The 19,795-nt window shown below is 36.3% G+C and overlaps 1 protein-coding gene across 1 annotated transcript; it reads right to left on the bottom strand.

Moving 5' to 3' along the window:
- Positions 1 to 4,458: 4,458 nt before the first annotated feature.
- LOC115695657 (protein MIZU-KUSSEI 1) lies at positions 4,459 to 6,197 on the bottom strand. Its single transcript, XM_030622719.2, has one exon. It carries the CDS (start codon positions 5,475 to 5,477, stop codon positions 4,671 to 4,673), a length of 807 nt encoding a protein of 268 aa, XP_030478579.1. The 5' UTR covers positions 5,478 to 6,197; the 3' UTR covers positions 4,459 to 4,670.
- Positions 6,198 to 19,795: the final 13,598 nt, after the last annotated feature.

The following is a 19,795-nucleotide window of genomic DNA, read 5'->3' as shown; positions in this document are numbered from 1 at the left end:
GCGGGTTTTTGAATCTCGAAGGAAAAAGGGTGCTCATTATATCTGGGTGATACGGCTTAAGCTCCTCGTTCGAGTCGTATCCAGATAGTTTCCCTAATTCCCCCACTTGATATCTCCTGAACTTGTCCTCCAGCTCGTTTATGCGTAATTAGATTGGATCCTCTTGCTTTGGACCAAGCTGTTGGCAAGGGTCAGGTTTCTTCCGATTCAAGTGCTCTTACAGATCCGGTTGAGAGTAATTGCTGGCAAACCTTGTCTTACTCACAGATCACGTCCTACTCATAGACTTTGTCTTTGAGTGGCTCGCGGATTTACTGGTTCCCATACTTTCTCAATCATTAGCTCGTTGAGTACTTTCTCCTCTTCGAATTAATTGATTCCTCATGCTCTACTCTTTCCTCCCGAGAGCAATTTCTCGTATTTCCCCATCAGGGTCCGTATGAGTCCTCGCTTTATTGGTTTGGGAAGAAAGTTGGTGATTTCTAGCAGGTGACCTCTGTTCTCTCGGTTGAGTCCCAAGATTTTCCTCATTCTCATGAGGAATTGCTCGTTCATCAATTTTCGGTTATCTTCCATCCGGCCGTTCATCCTGATTTTCAGGGGGTGTCTCATTTTCCCCAGGTTGTTCTTCCTGGGCCTTTTCCTATCTTCTGGTTCGTGAGCCACGAGGTCTACCTCGTGGTCTTCTCACTCCAGGTTCAGGTTGATTTTGAGCATTCGTCCCCTGTGCTGCTCTGGGCGAGGCCGCATCGCATTCTAACTTTGCGTTTCGCCGCTGCGCCTCTTCCAGACAGTGCCTCAGGCGGCGAGTTTCCGTTTCATAGGTTCTTTCTCCCACAGATTGGGCACCTCCACAATTGTGCTCTTCATCCCTCGTCCCGGGGTTCTGACCATTCCCACGTTGAGTTCTCCTCGAGCGTGTTGTCCGTGTACTAGGACCAACATCGGTTCGAGTTCTTCGAGAACGCATGGTCTGCACACTGGGGCCACCCTCAGGTTGAGCCCTCTTGGAAAGGGTGGTCCTTCTGGACTGTGGGTTGGTAGATCTTCTAGTGCCCATGGGCTCTTTGCCAGAACGAGATGATTGGTTTTCTCATGTGGGGTGTTAACATTTTTTGGATTTTTAGCCATGAAGGAGATGGTTTTTCTTCGAAAGAAGGGAGGTTTTTTTTCTGAGCTTTTTCACAGAGGCTCTCAGTGAAAGCACCAAACTGTTAACGCAGATTTTCGTTAACTAAAATTGAGCCTCACGATAATGATTTCACACAGAAAAAATAAAAGCTATAGGAAAATAATATATGAACACAGGGTTTTTAACGTGGTTTTGTAGTTAAAATTCTGCATAGTCCACGAGTCAATCATATTCATATTTCTGATATTTATTTTAGGAACTCTCTTGTATGAGTTTTTTTGTCCCTTTTTTACTCTTGTTTGTCACTATTTATAATTACACAGTGGACAATTAATTACAAAGTTGACCAGAATATGTTTATAGCAATTATCCCTAAAATTGTGAGATTTAATTACATATCTCGTAGTGTAAATGCAGTTTATGATTTGAAAATCGTATAGCTGTGATTTTCTCGCTTTTACTGGGTCAAAATAATTGTGTATTGAACACATCTTAAGCTGTTGTATCTAGAGATGTCTCGGCAGAAACTTGGTTACATTGATCCCAAAAGCGAGCTGGGGCCATTCTTCTTTCCAAGGTCGACAATGTATGTCTGGTGTCGCTCGCAGTTGTTATTTACAAAGAACCATTCTGACTCGCTAGGGTTGTAAGCCTCGTTATCGTTAGCGGGATGAAGCTATAGGAAGTTTTCCCATAGCGAGATGGTCACCTCGCTTACTTGCTCTTGAGCCGATTCGACTTTTACACTCAGTTTGTTCATTGTACGCTAAGCATCTCAATGATTGATACGGGTCGCTTTCTTTGGCGCCTCGCTATTCGCATTTAGCGACATATAGTTTCTCGCTAATATACTAAGTGCTACTTTGTACATTGTTTCTTCGCCTAAGACCTTATAGTCAGCGAGTTACAAATATACTCTGATACTTACGTAATTAATGAGTTATTCCGTAAAAGAAATGGTATCGATTTACATTCCCTTTATCTTGACATGTGTCCTTCATTGAGGTGGCAGTCAAATTTTGGGTATAACAGGTAGATTAAGTGTGCACTCACCTGTAGGTGAAAGACTTAGAATTTGTCCAGGGAGTGAATTGAATCTGAGCCCCAATATATATCTATTGTTATTGAGAGCTAGGGATCTAGTAGACGGTGTGATATGCATTTGACACTTGATTTTGTGATTATTTGTGGTCTCTCTACTTTGTTTATACATTTTGATAATGGTGATGAGATATTTTATTTTAAAATCTAATCATGCGGGAATTTTTACTAAACCAAGGGTCCTTTGATATTAGTTGTTTTCTTACTGGGTTTTATAAGCTCACCGCCTATTTTCTCCCATTTCAGGAACTCAGTTTGATGCTAGTGGATGAGGATGTTACCGTTGAGGAAGAAAGTCGTTATTCTTTTAGTCGTATTCTACTTATTAAACTTCCAATGAAACTGATTTTGTATTTAAGCTCGAATAGATGGTCTAGATGACTTAAATTAATTATGTACTATTTACAAATGAGGAATGGTGAATGCTAGATATTATTTTAGTATTTTGTTGACTACATAACTATGAGCATATTATTGTTCTTTTATATTAATGAGTGGTCCTGATTTTGTTACTAATATATTCTTATCGATATAGGAGTTAATCTATTATTTTTAAATAAATATTTTGTGATATAAATTAAAAGATTATTTATAAGCGCTATCTTCCTACAAGGGTCAAAGTGTGACCTTTGAGGGTCAAAGTGTGACCTTTGACCTTAGAGCTCGGGTTGTGACAAGTTACGTTGGCGCAAATTTGCGATGAGAAAACCTTTACCCAACAAAATAAAAAAGTGTGCCAACTTTCATCGGCGCATCATTGCGCTAGCAAAAATTTTTCAGTGAATATTTAACTAACACTTAACAATGGCAAGTCAAAAGTGTCAGTGTTAATTCGTTTTCGACAAGAATTGTTTGTATAATTATGCGCTTGTTAAAATTTGTCGTTGCAAATTTAGGCGGGCAAGAACCTTATTTATTGTAGTGATTAAATAATGCGCATTAGTTGCTATTTTTATTTCAAAATTTTCCTTTTTTAGCGTAAATTTCCCTACATTTACGTATGAAATTGTGATTAAATTTTGCTAATTAATATTTACTATATTATGTAATAATTGAATATAAAATTTTAATTTTTAATGAGTATGACGATTAATTGTTTGATAATTTATTATGTTTTTAGTATTTTTCTTCAGTAAAAATAATAATAAAAAAAATTAACAAAAAACTTAGGAATTTCTCATAAATACATTTTTTCTATATATATTTCGTTTACATTTTTAAGACCCACACCTTTCCTTACAGTTATATTTACAAATTTAATTTATTAAAAATACAATTTTAAATAAGTCAAAATCACAAATATATTTTTCTCCAACAACTAAAATATAACGAGAAAAATGAAACTTACAACAATTATAAATCAACTAAAAATAAATTATAAAATAATAATTAAAAGCAACAAAAAAATTAATCACATAGCAATTATAAATTAACTATAAATAAATTATAAAACAATTAACAATAAAAATGTTAAACAACTTATTATTTTTACTAAGAAACCTATTTTTATAAATAAAAAATTTCAAACCGTAAAAATAAAAATAAAAATTTCTCCTTGTTAATGTATTTTTATAATTTTTTTAAAATCTTTTGTGATTAAAATATTTATTCTAACTACCCTATTTTTAATTTAAAAATATAAATTATTTATTTTGATTATTACCCTTAGTCAAGAGAAAGTATATATAAAATAATTTCCACAAATGCACGTACGATCACAACCACACCTGGGGGGTGATCGCTAAATTAAGCTTGGTAAAACAAAAAATAGAATATTTATTTCACAAATATTAATTGAATTATAAATAATGAATCTGTACCGACACTCCAAATTAAATTAATGAGAACCAAATAATATGAGAGGAGGATTTCAAAATAAATAAATATGCTAAATAATATAATACGAGACTTGTTTAAGGGTAATAGTGGGGTCTAAGATGGTTTAGAGTGTCATACAGTTATTAATATAATTTAATATCGAATTTTAAGTATTTAATTTAATAACTAAAATGAAAATTTACTAATTATTTGTAAGCAAGAGCAAATTTTAAATAAAATCTTAATTTGCTCGAGAGTGTGTGTACCATGTTGATCATATATCCATATCCAGTAAAAATTAAATTAGCGAACCCATGCATCATAAGCTTATATAGTAAATAAAATCCATTAAATGAACATAATTTAGTAAATATATATAATAAATAAACCGATGTATCATAATCATATATACTAAAACTCTCTCTTAATTTATTAGTCAAAGTTACATAATCGAAAACTAACCTACAAAAACAATAATCAAATATTCATGATCACGAAACAATCATCAAATCTTTACCCCAATTCAATAAATCTATATCTATGAATGTATCATCATCTTATATACGAATTCTTAATTATAAAGTAATTAATAATAATTTAATATAATTAAATTGCTTGATCAGTGAGACCTTACAAAGAAAATGCTTAACTCAGGACCAGCCGAACCATCTGGATTAATCATGTACAAAGCCTCGGAATCCTTAGATCCGACGACTCTTTCAAATCTAGCTCGCATGTAAGTTAACTCGCCGTCGGAGGCGGCAGCGGCGGCGGCCTCTTTCTGATCGTAAGGAGGTGGAAGAACCCCGGCTCCCATTGAAACCCCTCGAAGGGTCTGCATCACGTGGAGCTCGTCATCGGACATGTTCATTCTCCTAATGGAGTAACCCATCTTTCTACCGTTACAGTAAACAGCCCACACGTATTCCTCGAAGAGCTTTTTCTTATGGGTTTTGGTCTCGCTCTCTAAGGCGATTCGTATTATGTCGTCTGCTTGCATTTCTTTGTGGAAAGCGCTTGTCTGCATGGGTAGCTCGATCACGAACACAGGCATGCAGTGAGGGTCCTCTTGTATGGCCAGGCTCACTCGTCCTTTTCTGTACCCGAAGATCGTCCCAGTAGTGGCGTTGTCTTTTAACATTGGTCTTCTTGGTCTGCCTAACAGAGCAACCATCTTACAACCTGAAGTTAGCATCGGGAATAGCTTGAATATTCGAAACAGCCCTCCGGTCATACTCGAGGATTTTGTTGAAGAACGCTTATTATTGGCTTTTTTATGATTTTCGCCACCATTATTTTTGTCACCGCCTCCTCCTCCTCCGTCAGTATTATTTCCACCTCCTCCGCTGCCTTGAGCATGGCGGAGGAGGGAAATTATAGCTGGGTTTTCCATTTGATAGAATGGGCTAGACTGCATTGATGGCATTTTGTATAATTATATCAGTGTTTGTTCGAAATTGACAAAAGAAAATTATATGATGATGATCAACTATATATTGGGAATTGGATTATAATAAGAAGATAGATATATATATATATATATATATATGTGTTATTGTAATTGAGCTGTTTGAGGAATGGGAGAGATAATATAGAGAAATTTGAGAAAGAAAGGGAGATGGTGGGGTGAAGAGCGGTATGGTCCGAAAGAAAGAAAAAAAAAGGGGAATTAGAGAAGTTGGTTAGTCACTTAGTTAGGTTGTCTTTGGAATCTTAGAATGGGAAAGGGAAAGAGAAAAAAGAGGGGAGAGTACTCTTCACGTTGGTTTATTAAAGATCGACGAAAAAAGAAAGAAAGAAAAAAAGCTCCTTTATATTATTGATCTTTAGTGAATGTGAATATGGATTTGATTTTATATAATTTGATCATATTCAGAAAAAAATAATAATATTTACAACTTAACTAAGAAAGATAGTTTAAACGCGAAAAGAGAGAAAGAAAAAAATTATTTGAAGAAAGAAAGAAGAAAATGGAAGTTCTATAAAGTTTGATGTGACCAAGTTTATAGTGATGAAAATTGAAAAGGTAGAGACTGAATGCGATAAGATAAGGGGGGTCGGGTCGGATCGGACCACAGGTTGTGGGCCGGAGGAGGCACTTTGAAAAGTAAATAAAATAAAAAATAAAATAAAAGACTGGTAATGTTGGTTTGGCATGTGCCCCTCTGATCAAAACATAGATAAAAAGAGAGAACATCAACATCAACATAATGTTTTACATTTATATTTATATATATAATAAACAAAAAGGCTGTAACTTATCATAATAATTGAGGTTCAGCTCATCTTTCCCACTCCTAAACCAGAATTTTGTCCAGCTAGTACTTATCCATGGAAATATGCTTTTGATGGCTAGTGCTCTCTCTCTCTCTCTCTCTCTCTCTCTCTCTCTCTCTCTCTCTCTCACTTTCGATTGTTTCTCTTCAGTTGGCTTTTTGCATGTTAGCCCCAAATATTACTGTATTTGGATGAGCCAATCATGTTTAGTTTAGGCAGCAAATACTATACACAGCAACAGCAAGTTTATTAATATTATTAGGTTGGGCAGAAAATACTATATATACTCAACACACCACAACACAACAGAAAGCAAGTACATTGCTGTTAGACACTATATAGTGCCCAACATCATACCAATATTAACATTTTTTATATTATCAATTAAATTAAATTATGTGTAACCCATTATTAATTAACACCAATAATAATATATCACCATTTGTTGTTGTACTTAGCACCATAAATTTCTCTTTAATTAACATTTCTCGATTAATTTGTAAGTCACATATTTATCTATACCGAAAAATAGTTGAAAACTATTTAATTTTTTTAGTCATCGTGTCATCACTCACAAACAAACATGTAGATGTGTACACTTGTCTTTTCCTTTGTTAATTTCAGAGTCCTACGGTCACACTGTACTGTACATGTTTGTTAGCTTAAGATAGATTATCATGGATGCAATTAATAAGGATTATTAATTAAGTTTAAATGCAACATAATTATGGTTTCGGTCTGGACCCCTAAATTAACATTAATTGACCATATTTATATGTATATAAATCGTAGAAGAAAAAAAGAAAAGAAAGTAATAAATAAGTATATATTTTTTTATAAAGAAATAAAATTTCATTAATCAAACTGACTACAATCAACGAGCATACTCATTATGATTATATTAGATATATACAAATTCACAATACTTTTACCATTGCTAGAACGGATCTATCAATTTTACTTAACTTCTTTTTATTTACAAGATTCAATCTAATCTTTTAATTCTCTTTCACTATATCATCTATACATTAAGGAGCTAAATATCTTTTTTCAAATATGATTTAACCAAATTCCATAAAAAGACATTCGACACAAGCCTCTTTCGCCTCTTGGTATCTATCCATTGAACCAAGTCTTCAAACTGATTCGGCTAGATTTGGCTTCCTAGCCTCACTGATTTTGAGAAGTAAAATCCATGAAAAATGTTATTTGGAAAAATAAGTATTCATGATTTTCCTATTCCAACTCACAAACCGGGAAATAGCAGATTCAACATATATATTTTTCGTAATTGTCTCGAGCAAGAAGGTTTGTATGAATTACTTGCCATAGAATATATCGATGTGTAGGCGCTATGAGAGAATACTAAACAACCTTCCCAAATGATACTTGTATGCTCCATTCCAAAAGGAAACCATAAGCCTTGCTCATAGTAAATTTTCCATTGATGCTAGCCTTCTTTATTTCTGTTATGTTCCTGATGTTCCTAAGTTAGCTTCCTCCAAGACCAACTTACATCGGATTTAGCTTCAAGAGACCAAACATCCTGGCCTTCAAGTAGACACAATTCACCCATTTTACCCAAAGGGGATCTTATTTCAAAGATAAAGCCCAAAGGAACTTAGTCAAAGAATCTTTGTTCCATTTTGGCCCTTCTCTGAAACCCAAACCACCAAACTTTTTGGGTTTGCAAATTAGTTCCCATGAAGCCATATGCAATTTACTGAATGAATATGGAGTGATCTACCAGCAAAAGATAGGTGCCTACTAGCCCATGTGTGAATTTTCATACTCAATTTCCTCAAAATGATGTCACAATCCTATTGTCTCTAGTGTGTTGGTCTGAGACTAACAAGTAAGTATTTCAAAGGGAAAGATCCCTCTTTGAATTGAAGTACTTCTTCTATGCCTTTCTTAACAACCTCATTAATACCAGTAAAGTAGATATTGGACTTATCTATGTTTGCTTTTAAACTAGATGCCTGACTAAATTGCTGAAAAGATTTAGCAAGGCAAGACTCCTAGGCAACATTGCCTTTAAATCACAATATCAAACCATTTGCAAAACATAAATGGCTTAACTTGAGGTTCTTTCATAAAATATGATATCTATGACAAAGACAACAGAGGGGAGATAGCGTCTCCTTATCTCAATCCTTTAACATCTTGAAACTGGCCTTGAATCTTTTCATTCAAAACTAACAAGTAAATTGAGCCTCTCACACAAACCATGATCCAATTAACATATTGAGTTGGCAAGCATAAAGCTTTAAGTAACTTCTCTAGAAATTGCTAATCAATTGTATCATAAGCCTTGCTTAAGTCAATCTTCATTAAGTACCTGGGTGAAACAGTTTTTCACTGATAACCTTTCAACAAATCTTGTAGGATAACTACATTATGAGCAAGATATCTACTTTTAATAATGGCACCTTGATTATCACTTACCATCTTAGGTAGCACCTCAGCCAGACAAGAATAAATTATCTTAGAGATGCATTTGTAAATAGTGATACAGCATGCTATTGGTCGGTAATCAATTACCTTCAAAGGCTTCTCCACTTTGGAGATAAGCATCAATAATGTTTTGTTTAGCTGATCTGTAATAATTCCGTTTTGAAAAACTTTTAGGACAGTTGTGGCCAGTTCGTTGCCCAGATCCTTCCACAAAAATTTGAAATTTTTTTACCCATACCCATTAGGTCTAGGGCTTTTCAGACCCAGGATAGAAAATGAAGAACTTTTGACATCCTAAATTATGAATGGTTTGATAAGTTTCAACTGGTCATCTAAAGTTAACCGAGGCCCTTCTTCCAAACACTTCTTATTAATTGGAATGTGAAAAACCATGTTTTTGCAAAATGTCAGTTGTATATAAGAAAATATAAAACTGTAAGTGTTAGCAGAAGCAGAAAGTAATTCTGCTACAGCAAAACAAAACAGGCAGGATATAAAATATTTATAGAAAAAAATAAATAACTTGACACAAGAGATTTATACGTGGTATCAGTGTTCTCACGAACTCTCCTAGTCCACGGGGCCACGCCCAGAGAATGAAATCAATTAATAAAGTATCAAAATTACAAAGACAATTGACTTAAACAAGTTTAGACTCCCTCTAAAGTATTGCCGCAATCCTTTGTAATCCACTTTAAGAATCTGACTTCTTGAAACACCTTCAAGCTCGAACTCCCTTCGTCTTTGAAGTGTGAGTGCTTACTTCCTCCCGAAGTAAGGCTTCAACAAGTCTTCTCCCGAAGACCAAGTGCTTACTTCCTCCCGAAGTAAGGCTTTATCAAGTCTTCTCCCGAAGACCAATCTCTTGTTCAGTCAAGCAGTTCTTCACAACCTCTAGGACAGAGTAAGAACAGAAATAAACAACTAGAACCTAGATGAACAACTAGGTTCTCACAAAACAAAGAAAACTCTCTTCTCTCAAATAAGATAAGTGCAAAAAATGAATTATGGAAGAGCTGATTCGAATGGCTGCTCTCTAGGCTCTATTTATAGAACATATAAACCTTAGAGACAGTCACAAGATCGAATCTACAGCTGTACAAAAACTTTCCTAAGAAAACACGATCTGCTACATCAAATCCGGATGCTGACGCAGCAGATCACACCAGAAACGGGAAACTTGTTATAATCGGGTCCGATCCTCTATCAATGCTTGATTCCTGCCAAAAATAGATTAGATATTCTGATTGTATCAAGATACAATCGAAATCAATAACGAAAAGGCAATAATCAAAGTTTCCCTAAAAAAGACAACTTTCCAAAAGAGAATTGCTTCTCTTTTAAGAAGTTTTCAACAAAGGAAAGTTCAGCTGAAAGTGCAACTTTCCTAACAAGGAAAAGAGCAATTACAAACTGAATTTATAAGGTAAGAAATCTGGTATGAATGCACAACAATCTTACCATAAAAGGAAAAATTATTTTGTCAACTAACTTGCCAAAAAAGGACTTTACAATCTCCCCTTTTGGCACTTTAGATGAACAAAATATTTTTTAACACAAAGTACCTGCAAGATAAAGTTAGCCATAACAAATAACTACTCCCCCTGAGTAACACAATCGAAAACCAACAATAACTAAAGAAACATGCCAACTTTTAAACCAAATAGTTCCAAGTACTAAACACAACTCCCCCTGGAAAAAGGGTCCAGAGTTGGTAAAAACAAATTGAATGCTCAATAAAATGCACATTTATTAAATTATATTTTGACAACTAAATTGCCAAAAAAAGGACCTAACATTAATCTCCCCCTTTGGCACTTTAGATAATCAAAATATTATTAATTAACAAACACCTACAAAACAAAGTTAGCGAAACAAACATAAAAACTCCCCCTAAGAAGCACAACATTAAACCAAAATAAAAAGCTAACTTTGACCAAAGACAAAGACAAACACAAACACAAACCTCAACTCCCCCTAGACAGTTGAGTATACAATTAAAAACCCAATTACTCCCCCTTTTTGTTTATCTATAAGGGCCAAAGACAAAAAGAAATGAAAATATAGAAATATGTCCAACAAAAATAAAAAGAAAGAAAACTTATGCCCCATAAAGCTTGATCAATGAGGACAGCTGCTTGGACATCTCTTGCTGAACCTCTTCCATGGCAGCAAGACGATTGGAGCAGCAAGAGGAGCATTTGAGGGGGCTTGTTTGGATTCCACCATTTTCCTTGGATGCCCTAGGTTCTTAGTTTTAGCCATGAATTTCTGAAAGTAAGAATGAGAAACAAAGAAGCAAGAACACAAAGAAATAGGGATCAGGTAGCTAGGTTATGAAAATAAAAGACACAGGAAGGTGGTTTATATAATCACGTGAGAGAGGATCAAAAGAGGAAACCAACTTAAAAAGAGAAACTACCAGCCCAAGAACACAAAAGGAAACCGCCCCACTATCTTGCAAGAAAATTTTTCTTTTTTTTTTCTCCTTTCTTTTTTTTTTTTTAAAAAAAAATAAAGGGAAACTAGAAATACCAACATTATTTCCAAAAATATCCTATTTAAGACAATCTTTCAAAATTAAAACACATTACCATATAAGAGATCAATCTTTAAATGGAAACATATCAAAATAAATCAAGAAAGAATAAATATTGATACTTACCAATTAAGCACAAATTTTCTTAGCCCATGAATCAAGTCACCAACACCTCCCTTTTTTTTATTATTTTTTTATTATTATTTTTAAAGAACCGAAAATAAAATAAAAGATGTACAATAAATATAAGAAATTCTAAACCAAGCAATTTAATCAAAAATCATTACAAAAGACAAAAATACATGTTATGCTTTCGAAAGAGTATAAATAGTTAGTATCTCAAGAACAAATCATACTTAATTGATGTTGAGGAAAAAGATATGCATGTTACTAACAATTGTGAACCAGGATTTTTAATTTATTTTAGTAGAGGAGACTTACAGAATTGAACACACTTGTCAGACATAAGTGTGTGCAGTGAAAATAGGATCATTGTCCTTGGCAAGATTTTTCATTTTCGCCTTTTTCAATTTGATCCCGCAACTGGATGCTATCACACCATACTGAAGGTAGCCCTTTTCTATGGTAGTGCATCCTCATCATAGTTGCTAATTACAATGTTCCAGCTTACTCAAAATATGGCTTTCACACCTCATTATGGGTAGCTCTATTCCAGCAAGGGGCCTGACAAGCAACTGAAACAAAAATCGCTCAACTCTGTATAAGAACATTATTTAATCCCAGACACAAATAAAAAGTAACATGAACCTTTTAACTCAATTTCAAAAAGTATGATAAAAATGAGATCCTAACTAATTATATTCCAAAAGCATAAACATAATTAATTTGTCAAATTAAAATGAAAGAAGATTAAATGCTAGAAAGAAAAAACTTAACAATATTGTACAAAAAAATATGAACAAGAGAGATTAGACAATGCAAACTCCCAAAGACTTTCTGAGGGAGTCAAAGCGACTTGAATCTAGGGTTTTGGTGAAAATATCAGCTAATTTTTTTTCAGTATCAACATATTCTAATTGCAAAGATTTATTTTCAACAAGTTCCCTGATAAAGTGATGTCTTATATCAATGTGCTTTGTTCTAGAATGTTGAACAGGATTTTTAGAAATATTTGTGGCACTGGTATTTTCACATGCAGAATGACAAGTAAGAATAGATGTGAGAGTATAGCAATTATCAACAGATCTAAACCCTTGTAAAATGCATTGTTTATCACTATTAAGAACAAAACAATGATCATTGTCAAAATTGATGGTATACCCTTGATTACAAATCTGACTAATGCTAAGTAAATTAGCTTTTAGTCCCTCAACAAGCATAACATTTTTCAACCTTGGTAACCCTTCAAAATTGAGAGTTCCCATACCAATGACATTTCCTGAACCATTACCAAACGTGACCTCACCACATTGCATTAGTCTGATATTCATTAAAAAATCCTTGTCACCTGTCATATGTCTAGAACAACCACTGTCAAAATACCACATTTGAGAAGCAGCACTTTTATCAAAAAAACCAGCTAGACGTTTTTCTTTTTCAATCCATTTTTGTTTCAAAGCACTATGTTTCTTTTGAAAAAAATTCAAATTACCAAAATAATTTGTTTTAAACATATTTTGCAACGTGAAACATTTAGGCCTGATATGTCCTTTAATACCACAAAAATGACAGATTGGAACAAACCTTCTTACCTGAGATCTTATCCTTTTTGAACTTACTGGAGACTTTGCTTTTGTAGACGACATTTTTGTTGCAGCAGATCTTAAATTTGCAGCATCAGGTAAATTCGCTGGAACACTAGATTTTACAAATTTTGTTTTTCCAGAACTTTCAGTACCATTTGATCCAAGACCAGCAAAGCCTCTTTAAGCTGCATTCTGTATCCACTTTTCATACATAACCTTGTAAGACTCAGCCAGTGACTCCTCACAGATGTCAGATTCATCAGAATTAGAATCAGAATTTTCTTTTTCAATGCTATTATTCAAACTTACCAATCTTTCTTTCACTGTGAATCACAAACAAACTTAGAAGAAACTGAGGTTAGTGCAACATTTTTAGAAATATCTTCATCACTATCAGTTTCATCGTCACTCCATGTGACATTGAAACTTTTCTTATTCTTTTTCAGTGTATTTGCACATTCAGATTGAATATGTCCAAAACCATCACATTCCCTGCACTGAATTCCCTTTTTGTTAGTCATTGAAGGTTTTGAAAAAATATTACCTTTGGAGAATTTTGGAAAATTCTTTTTGTCACTTATCTTTTTCATGTATTTTTGAAAGTTTTTAGTTAAAACATCCATCTCATCATCTTCTTCATCATCTGAAGTTTCTTTTTCAGTAACATTATAAGCAATACCTTTACCTCTATCAGTAATGGACTTGGGTTTGTCCTTCTACTTGATTTGCTGATTCAATTCAAAAGTGCGCAAAGAACCCATTAATTCTTCCACCTTCATTGTGCTAAAGTCTTTAGCCTCCTCCATTGCTAAAAGTTTAGTATCGAACCTCTCTGGAAGAACTCTAACAATTTTTCTCACAAGAACAGAATCATCAAGTTTTTCACCAAGAGCAAAATATTCATTAGCAATATCAGATAGTTTTTCATAGAATTCAGTTAGGGTTTCATTATCTGACATCCTAAGATCATCAAATTGGGTTTGAAGCATGATAAATCTAGATCGCTTCACATCAGAAGTTCCCTCAAATTGAGTTTGAAGGATCTCCCAAGCTTCCTTAGCAGAAACACAAGATGATATAAGTTAAATGTAACATTCACCTACACCGTTAAAAATAGCATGCAAGACTTTGCTATTGTAGGCAGAAAGTTTATCATCTTCAATAGACCATTCCAGTTCAGATTTTATAGTAGTGTTACCTGAAGAATCTGTCTCAACTCGAAGAGACCAACCTGATAGAACCATTCTCCAAGCTTTCTCATCTTGATATTTGATGAAGGCCCTCATTCTAACTTTCCAATAATGATAGTTAGAGTCATTAAGCAACGGTGGTCTAGAAATAGAACTTCCTTCTGCAAAAAATGACATTTTAACACAAAAACGTTATAGGACCACACTAAGAGTTTAGTGTCCCGCTCTGATACCAATTGAAAAACCGTGTTTTTGCAAAATGTTAGTTGTATATAAGAAAATATAAAACTGTAAACGTTAGCAGAAGCAGAAAGTAATTCTGCTACAGCAAAACAAAATAGGCAAAATATAAAATATTTACAGAAAAAAATAAATAACTTGACACAAGAGATTTATACGTGGTATCAGTGTTCTCACGAACACTCCTAGTCCACAGAGCCACGCCCAGAGAATGAAATCAATTAATAAAGTATCAAAATTACAAAGACAATTGACTTAAACAAGTTTAGACTCCCTCTAAAGTATTGCCGCAATCCTTTGTAATCCACTTTAAGAATCTGACTTCTTGAAACACCTTCAAGCCCGAACTCCCTTCGTCTTTGAAGTGTGAGTGCTTACTTCCTCCCGAAGTAAGACTTCAACAAGTCTTCTCCCGAAGACCAAGTGCTTACTTCCTCCCGAAGTAAGGCTTTATCAAGTCTTCTCCCGAAGACCAATCTCTTGTTCAGTCAAGCAGTTCTTCACAACCTCTAGGACAGAGTAAGAACATAAATAAACAACTAGAACCTAGATGAAAAACTAGGTTCTCACAAAACATAGAAAACTCTCTTCTCTCAAATAAGATAAGTGCAAAAAATGAATTATGGAAGAGCTGATTCGAATGGCTGCTCTCTAGGCTCTATTTATAGAACATAGAAACCTTAGAGAAAGTCACAAGATCAAATCTACAGCTGTACAAAAACTTTCCTAAGATAACACGATCTGCTACATCAAATTCGGATGCTGACGCAGCAGATCACACCAGAAACGGGAAACTTGCTGTAATCGGGTCCGATCCTCTATCAATGCTTGATTCCTGCCAAAAATAGATTAGATATTCTGATTGTATCAAGATACAATCGAAATCAATAACGAAAAGGCAATAATCAAAGTTTCCCTAAAAAAGACAACTTTCCAAAAGAGAATTGCTTCTCTTTTAAGAAGTTTTCAACAAAGGAAAGTTCAGTTGAAAGTGCAACTTTCCTAACAAGGAAAAAAGCAACTACAAACCGAATTTATAAGGTAAGAAATCGGGTATGAATGCACAACAATCTTACCATAAAAGGAAAAATTATTTTGTCAACTAACTTGCCAAAAAAGGACTTTACAATCTCCCCCTTTGGCACTTTAGATGAACAAAATATTTTTTAACACAAAGTACCTGCAAGATAAAGTTAGCCATAACAAATAACTACTCCCCCTGAGTAACACAATCGAAAACCAACAATAACTAAAGAAACATGCTAACTTTTAAACCAAATAGTTCACAAGTACTAAACACAACTCCCCCTGGAAAAAAGGTCCAGAGTTGGTAAAAACAAATTGAATGCTCAATAAAATGCACATTAATTAAATTATATTTTGACAACTAAATTGCCAAAAAAAGGACCTAACAGAATGGATGCACTGCTTGGTATGCCCATAAAGCATCTGAAATGAACCATAAAATGGTCCACTATATTTGGGTAATCATCCTCTAAATGACCATGAGAGTTAACATACTATGCTATACGATTCATCTCTATTCTTTTCTTGATGCATGCATGAGATTAGGACGAGTTCTCATCCCCAAATCTAAGCCACACTACTTTACTCTTCTGCTTCAAGAAACTTTCAATAACTTCTTGCAATGTGTAGCATGTTCCCTGGCTCTTTTTTCAAATCTTGAAAAAAAGGAGAATGGGGTCCTTTTGTAGTTCAATATTAGCTTGGTCATAAACATCTCTAGCCAGGTCATAGCTTATCTTAACATCACCCACTTGAAGCTTCTTAAATTGTTTCAAAGTATTTTGAAGTCGTCTCAACTTGAAAGTTATAAGGAAAAGGTCATTTCCTCTAGCCTCCTTATTCCAACAATCTAACATAATTTATTTGAACTTCTCATGTTCACACTACATGTTGAAGAACTTGAAAGGATGAGTTCCTAACTTTCCCAGACTAACATTTTTAACCAAGCATTAACAATGGTCAGATTCCTGTTTCCAATGAAAAAAGGCCTCTGAGTTGGGATTTAGATCCTGTTGACCGAGGTTTTCGGCAACCAATATAATAATAATAATTAAGAGAGCTGTAAGGAATTAACAGAGAGGTTTTTACGTGGTTGGGGCGTTAATGAGCCTTAGTCCACGAGTCTGTATATTTATGATAATATTTATTACAGAGAATGTTCTTGGTGGATTTTTCCTCTTCTAGTTCTTATGAAACCCAGAATTCTCGACCCTTGCTTTAATGAGTTTGGGGGGTATTTATAGTGTTTTTGTGGGGTGATCCCTAGAATTGAGGTACATGTCTTTCTGAAATTATCAGTAAAGCCACACATTCCCAATGAATATATCATAGGAAATGCATGGTCTAATCCCTAGGCTTTGTAGGGGTTTTATGGATGTAGTCCTTTATCCTTTTTGACTGATGTGAGTCCTCATAAAGTAGCCGTCACTAGGCTTGCTAATCATAGCATAGTAGCTGCAGAGTGGGGGTTGTGCCGTCAGACTTTAAGACATATGGGAGTTTCAATACGCCTCCTCCCATGCGGCATTAAATGCGAGATGACTGTTCAGATAGGATCTGACACCTCCTGGAGATGCTTTGTTGTAGTTTTGCTCTCCGGGAGTATGTGAGATTTATATTCCTTCTCCGGGAGGCATGTCTAAGGTTGATCCATGTGCTTAAGAAGACTTAGCTGAATTATTTAAACTCTAAACCCTTTCCACCTACGTGTCATCATCCGGTTGGTCCACGTATTTTGGGCAAAATCAGGGGCAACATTTACCCCTCAAGCCTTGTTTGGTGATGAAGTGAACAAGGCTTGCTTAGATGCCTCTGGTTGCCTTATCAGCTTCCTGGCACGTGCTTTGGGCGCGTGGGGATATATTAATGACCATCATTACTGAAGTGATTTGCTTTTTGCTGCAGGCGTCAATTCGTTTCTTGTTCATTTATTAATACGGCGCATTAAATGGGTGTCAGACGGGTACTCAAACATTTTCTACCGCCTTGATGAGTGTTTAATTCAACCATTGGATCTGTAGAATTCGAATCAGTTGCCATCATAACCGTTCGATGGTGGCTGATCACAGCTGTCTCACACCTATTTTGGCCTATAAAAGCCAGCCTTCTTACTTTATTTGGTTACTTTCAGCATTTCACCAAATTTCCTCAGAGTTTTCCAAAGAGAAAATAAACTTCAAACACCATTGATTTCCTGCTCTTATTCCTTCGACGCTGCCAGTCTACATTTTACCGGCGATCAACACCAACACGCGTTCTTAAAACTTCATGTAAGTTCTTCATATCTCGTATACTTGCTTACTGTTTGATTATATAGCACATATTACGATTTCTGGGTTGAGTGTTGAACTTTTGGGAATAACTTTGTTTGAGTTTCTGAATGACGCGTTAAATTCCTTCTTTTTTGCGTTTAGATTACTTCTTTTCACTACGTTTTGGCTGGGGCATCATCCTCATTTCATGTAATGACCACTTTAGGGCTTAGAGTAGATCTCACCCTTTCAGTTTTACCCCTTTTGCCCTTTCTCTCTTTACTTTTTGCAATGTCACTACCTTTGGGATTTCTTGCACCCCACTCTTGTCAAGGAGAACCTTTTGAGGCTTTCTTTTTTGGCAAGTGTCCGGAGGGAGCTTCTTTCTAGCGGTTAGGGGACCCCCATTCCCTTTTTCTGAATTAGGGTTTGGTTTGGGGCCTAACTGCTGGGTTTCTTTCGATTTTTTCAGAACCAAAAATGTCTACTTCTGCATCCGATTCCAAGTCTTCAAGGAAAGGAGAAGTACGCTTGGCCACCTTGGAGGAGGTCATGCAGGGTCATGTGGCCCAGGAAGGGTACAAGTCCCGTGCCAACGGGTGGGAAGCGGCTGAGCTCCACTCTACCTTGACCTGAGCTCACCAGCTAGAGAAGATCGTGGTGGTGGCAGGCATTAAGCCTTCAACCTCCAGGACCTATCACCGGCTGCCTCGGGATGAGGAGACGCCCAACCATAATTATGGGGGCTTCGGAGCCTGGAGCCAAACCCACCTGATGTCCGGGGCCATGCTCCCTCTCCAAGATTACTTTATTAATTTCCTTGTATTTGTCGGCCTTGCGCCATACCAACTTATTCCTCAAGCTTACCGCCTGCTTTCAGGCCTTTTTATATTTTATGCGACACGGAGCTGGGGCACGCCAAGTCCGGCAGAAATTTTGTATATTTATGAACTCGTTTCTATTCCCAAAAGGGAGATAAACTTAAGGACGGTTTTTATGGCCTCCGGGCCAATCCTTTGATTGAGGGCCCAATCCCTTTTAACCAGCAGAAGCACGTGAAGGAGTATCGTCACCGCTTCTTCTTCTCCTCTGTTTTCCAAGCCATGGACCGCCCGGAGCTTCTCATGGAGTGGGTTAGGATCCCTCCTTATATGCGGACCGAGCCTACCCAAATATTTCTTCAACGGGCCAAGACCTTTGCCACTTACGACAAGAAGGCCCTCGATGTCGGGGAGTTGGTCACGACAGAGAACTGTCGGAAGGCCAAGTTGATATTGGGGCACCAGTCGGTGGATGACTTCAATCTCTCCAAAGTCATCTGCCCGAACGTGAGGGCTCCGACCGCAGAAAAGGTGTTCCGAGACGACATTATCGCCATGGTGGAGGACAAGTACCAGAAGTACCTCTTCAAGAGGGAACAGGAGCTGGCCTATATCAAGGCCCAGGCGGCCGCTGGGAGGACTCTATGCCTGCAAGCTCCACCGGAGTAGAGGACCCGTAGGCCCAAGCCTGTGGTCCCGGTCCCAAATACCGGAGCTCTCGATGCCAGCACTTCGGGTTCTAGTAAGTCCCCTTTATCAATACATTATGTTCCTCCCGTCCGTGAGTATACCCGTCTTAGGCCTATAGGGTTTGATGAGCGTCTCCGTTGGTTTAGAATGCCTTCTTCCCGGTGGGGGAATCATGCCAAGGAGTATTACTTTTCCTACTTAGGCCATTATTTAGGTCGGCCCTGGATGGGCTCGGGACCTTCGGCGCCTATTCCTTTGGATCATGCGGCCTACTTATCTTCTAGCTGGTTTCTTCCCTCAGACAGTTATCTCAGGGATGATGAAGCCAGTGCTATGATTCGGGACCTTGCTAGGGCCGAATTAGAGAGTCAGGGTAGGACTAGTTTTATTGCTTTTTCGCTAAGTGTAGTTTGTTCTCATGAATGTCCTAACACTTATTTCTTTGTTGCAGCAACCAGGCCCATGGACGATCTCCTGGCAACTCTTGCTGAGGCCTACAGTCCAGATGCTTCTCCACCTCCGGGTGCCTCCCAGTTAACTACTCCC

Source organism: Cannabis sativa, chromosome X (genome assembly GCF_029168945.1).
Source record: "Cannabis sativa cultivar Pink pepper isolate KNU-18-1 chromosome X, ASM2916894v1, whole genome shotgun sequence".
In the NCBI taxonomy this organism is placed as follows: Eukaryota; Viridiplantae; Streptophyta; class Magnoliopsida; order Rosales; family Cannabaceae; genus Cannabis; species Cannabis sativa.
This window is presented reverse-complemented; position numbering and strand designations above follow the sequence as displayed.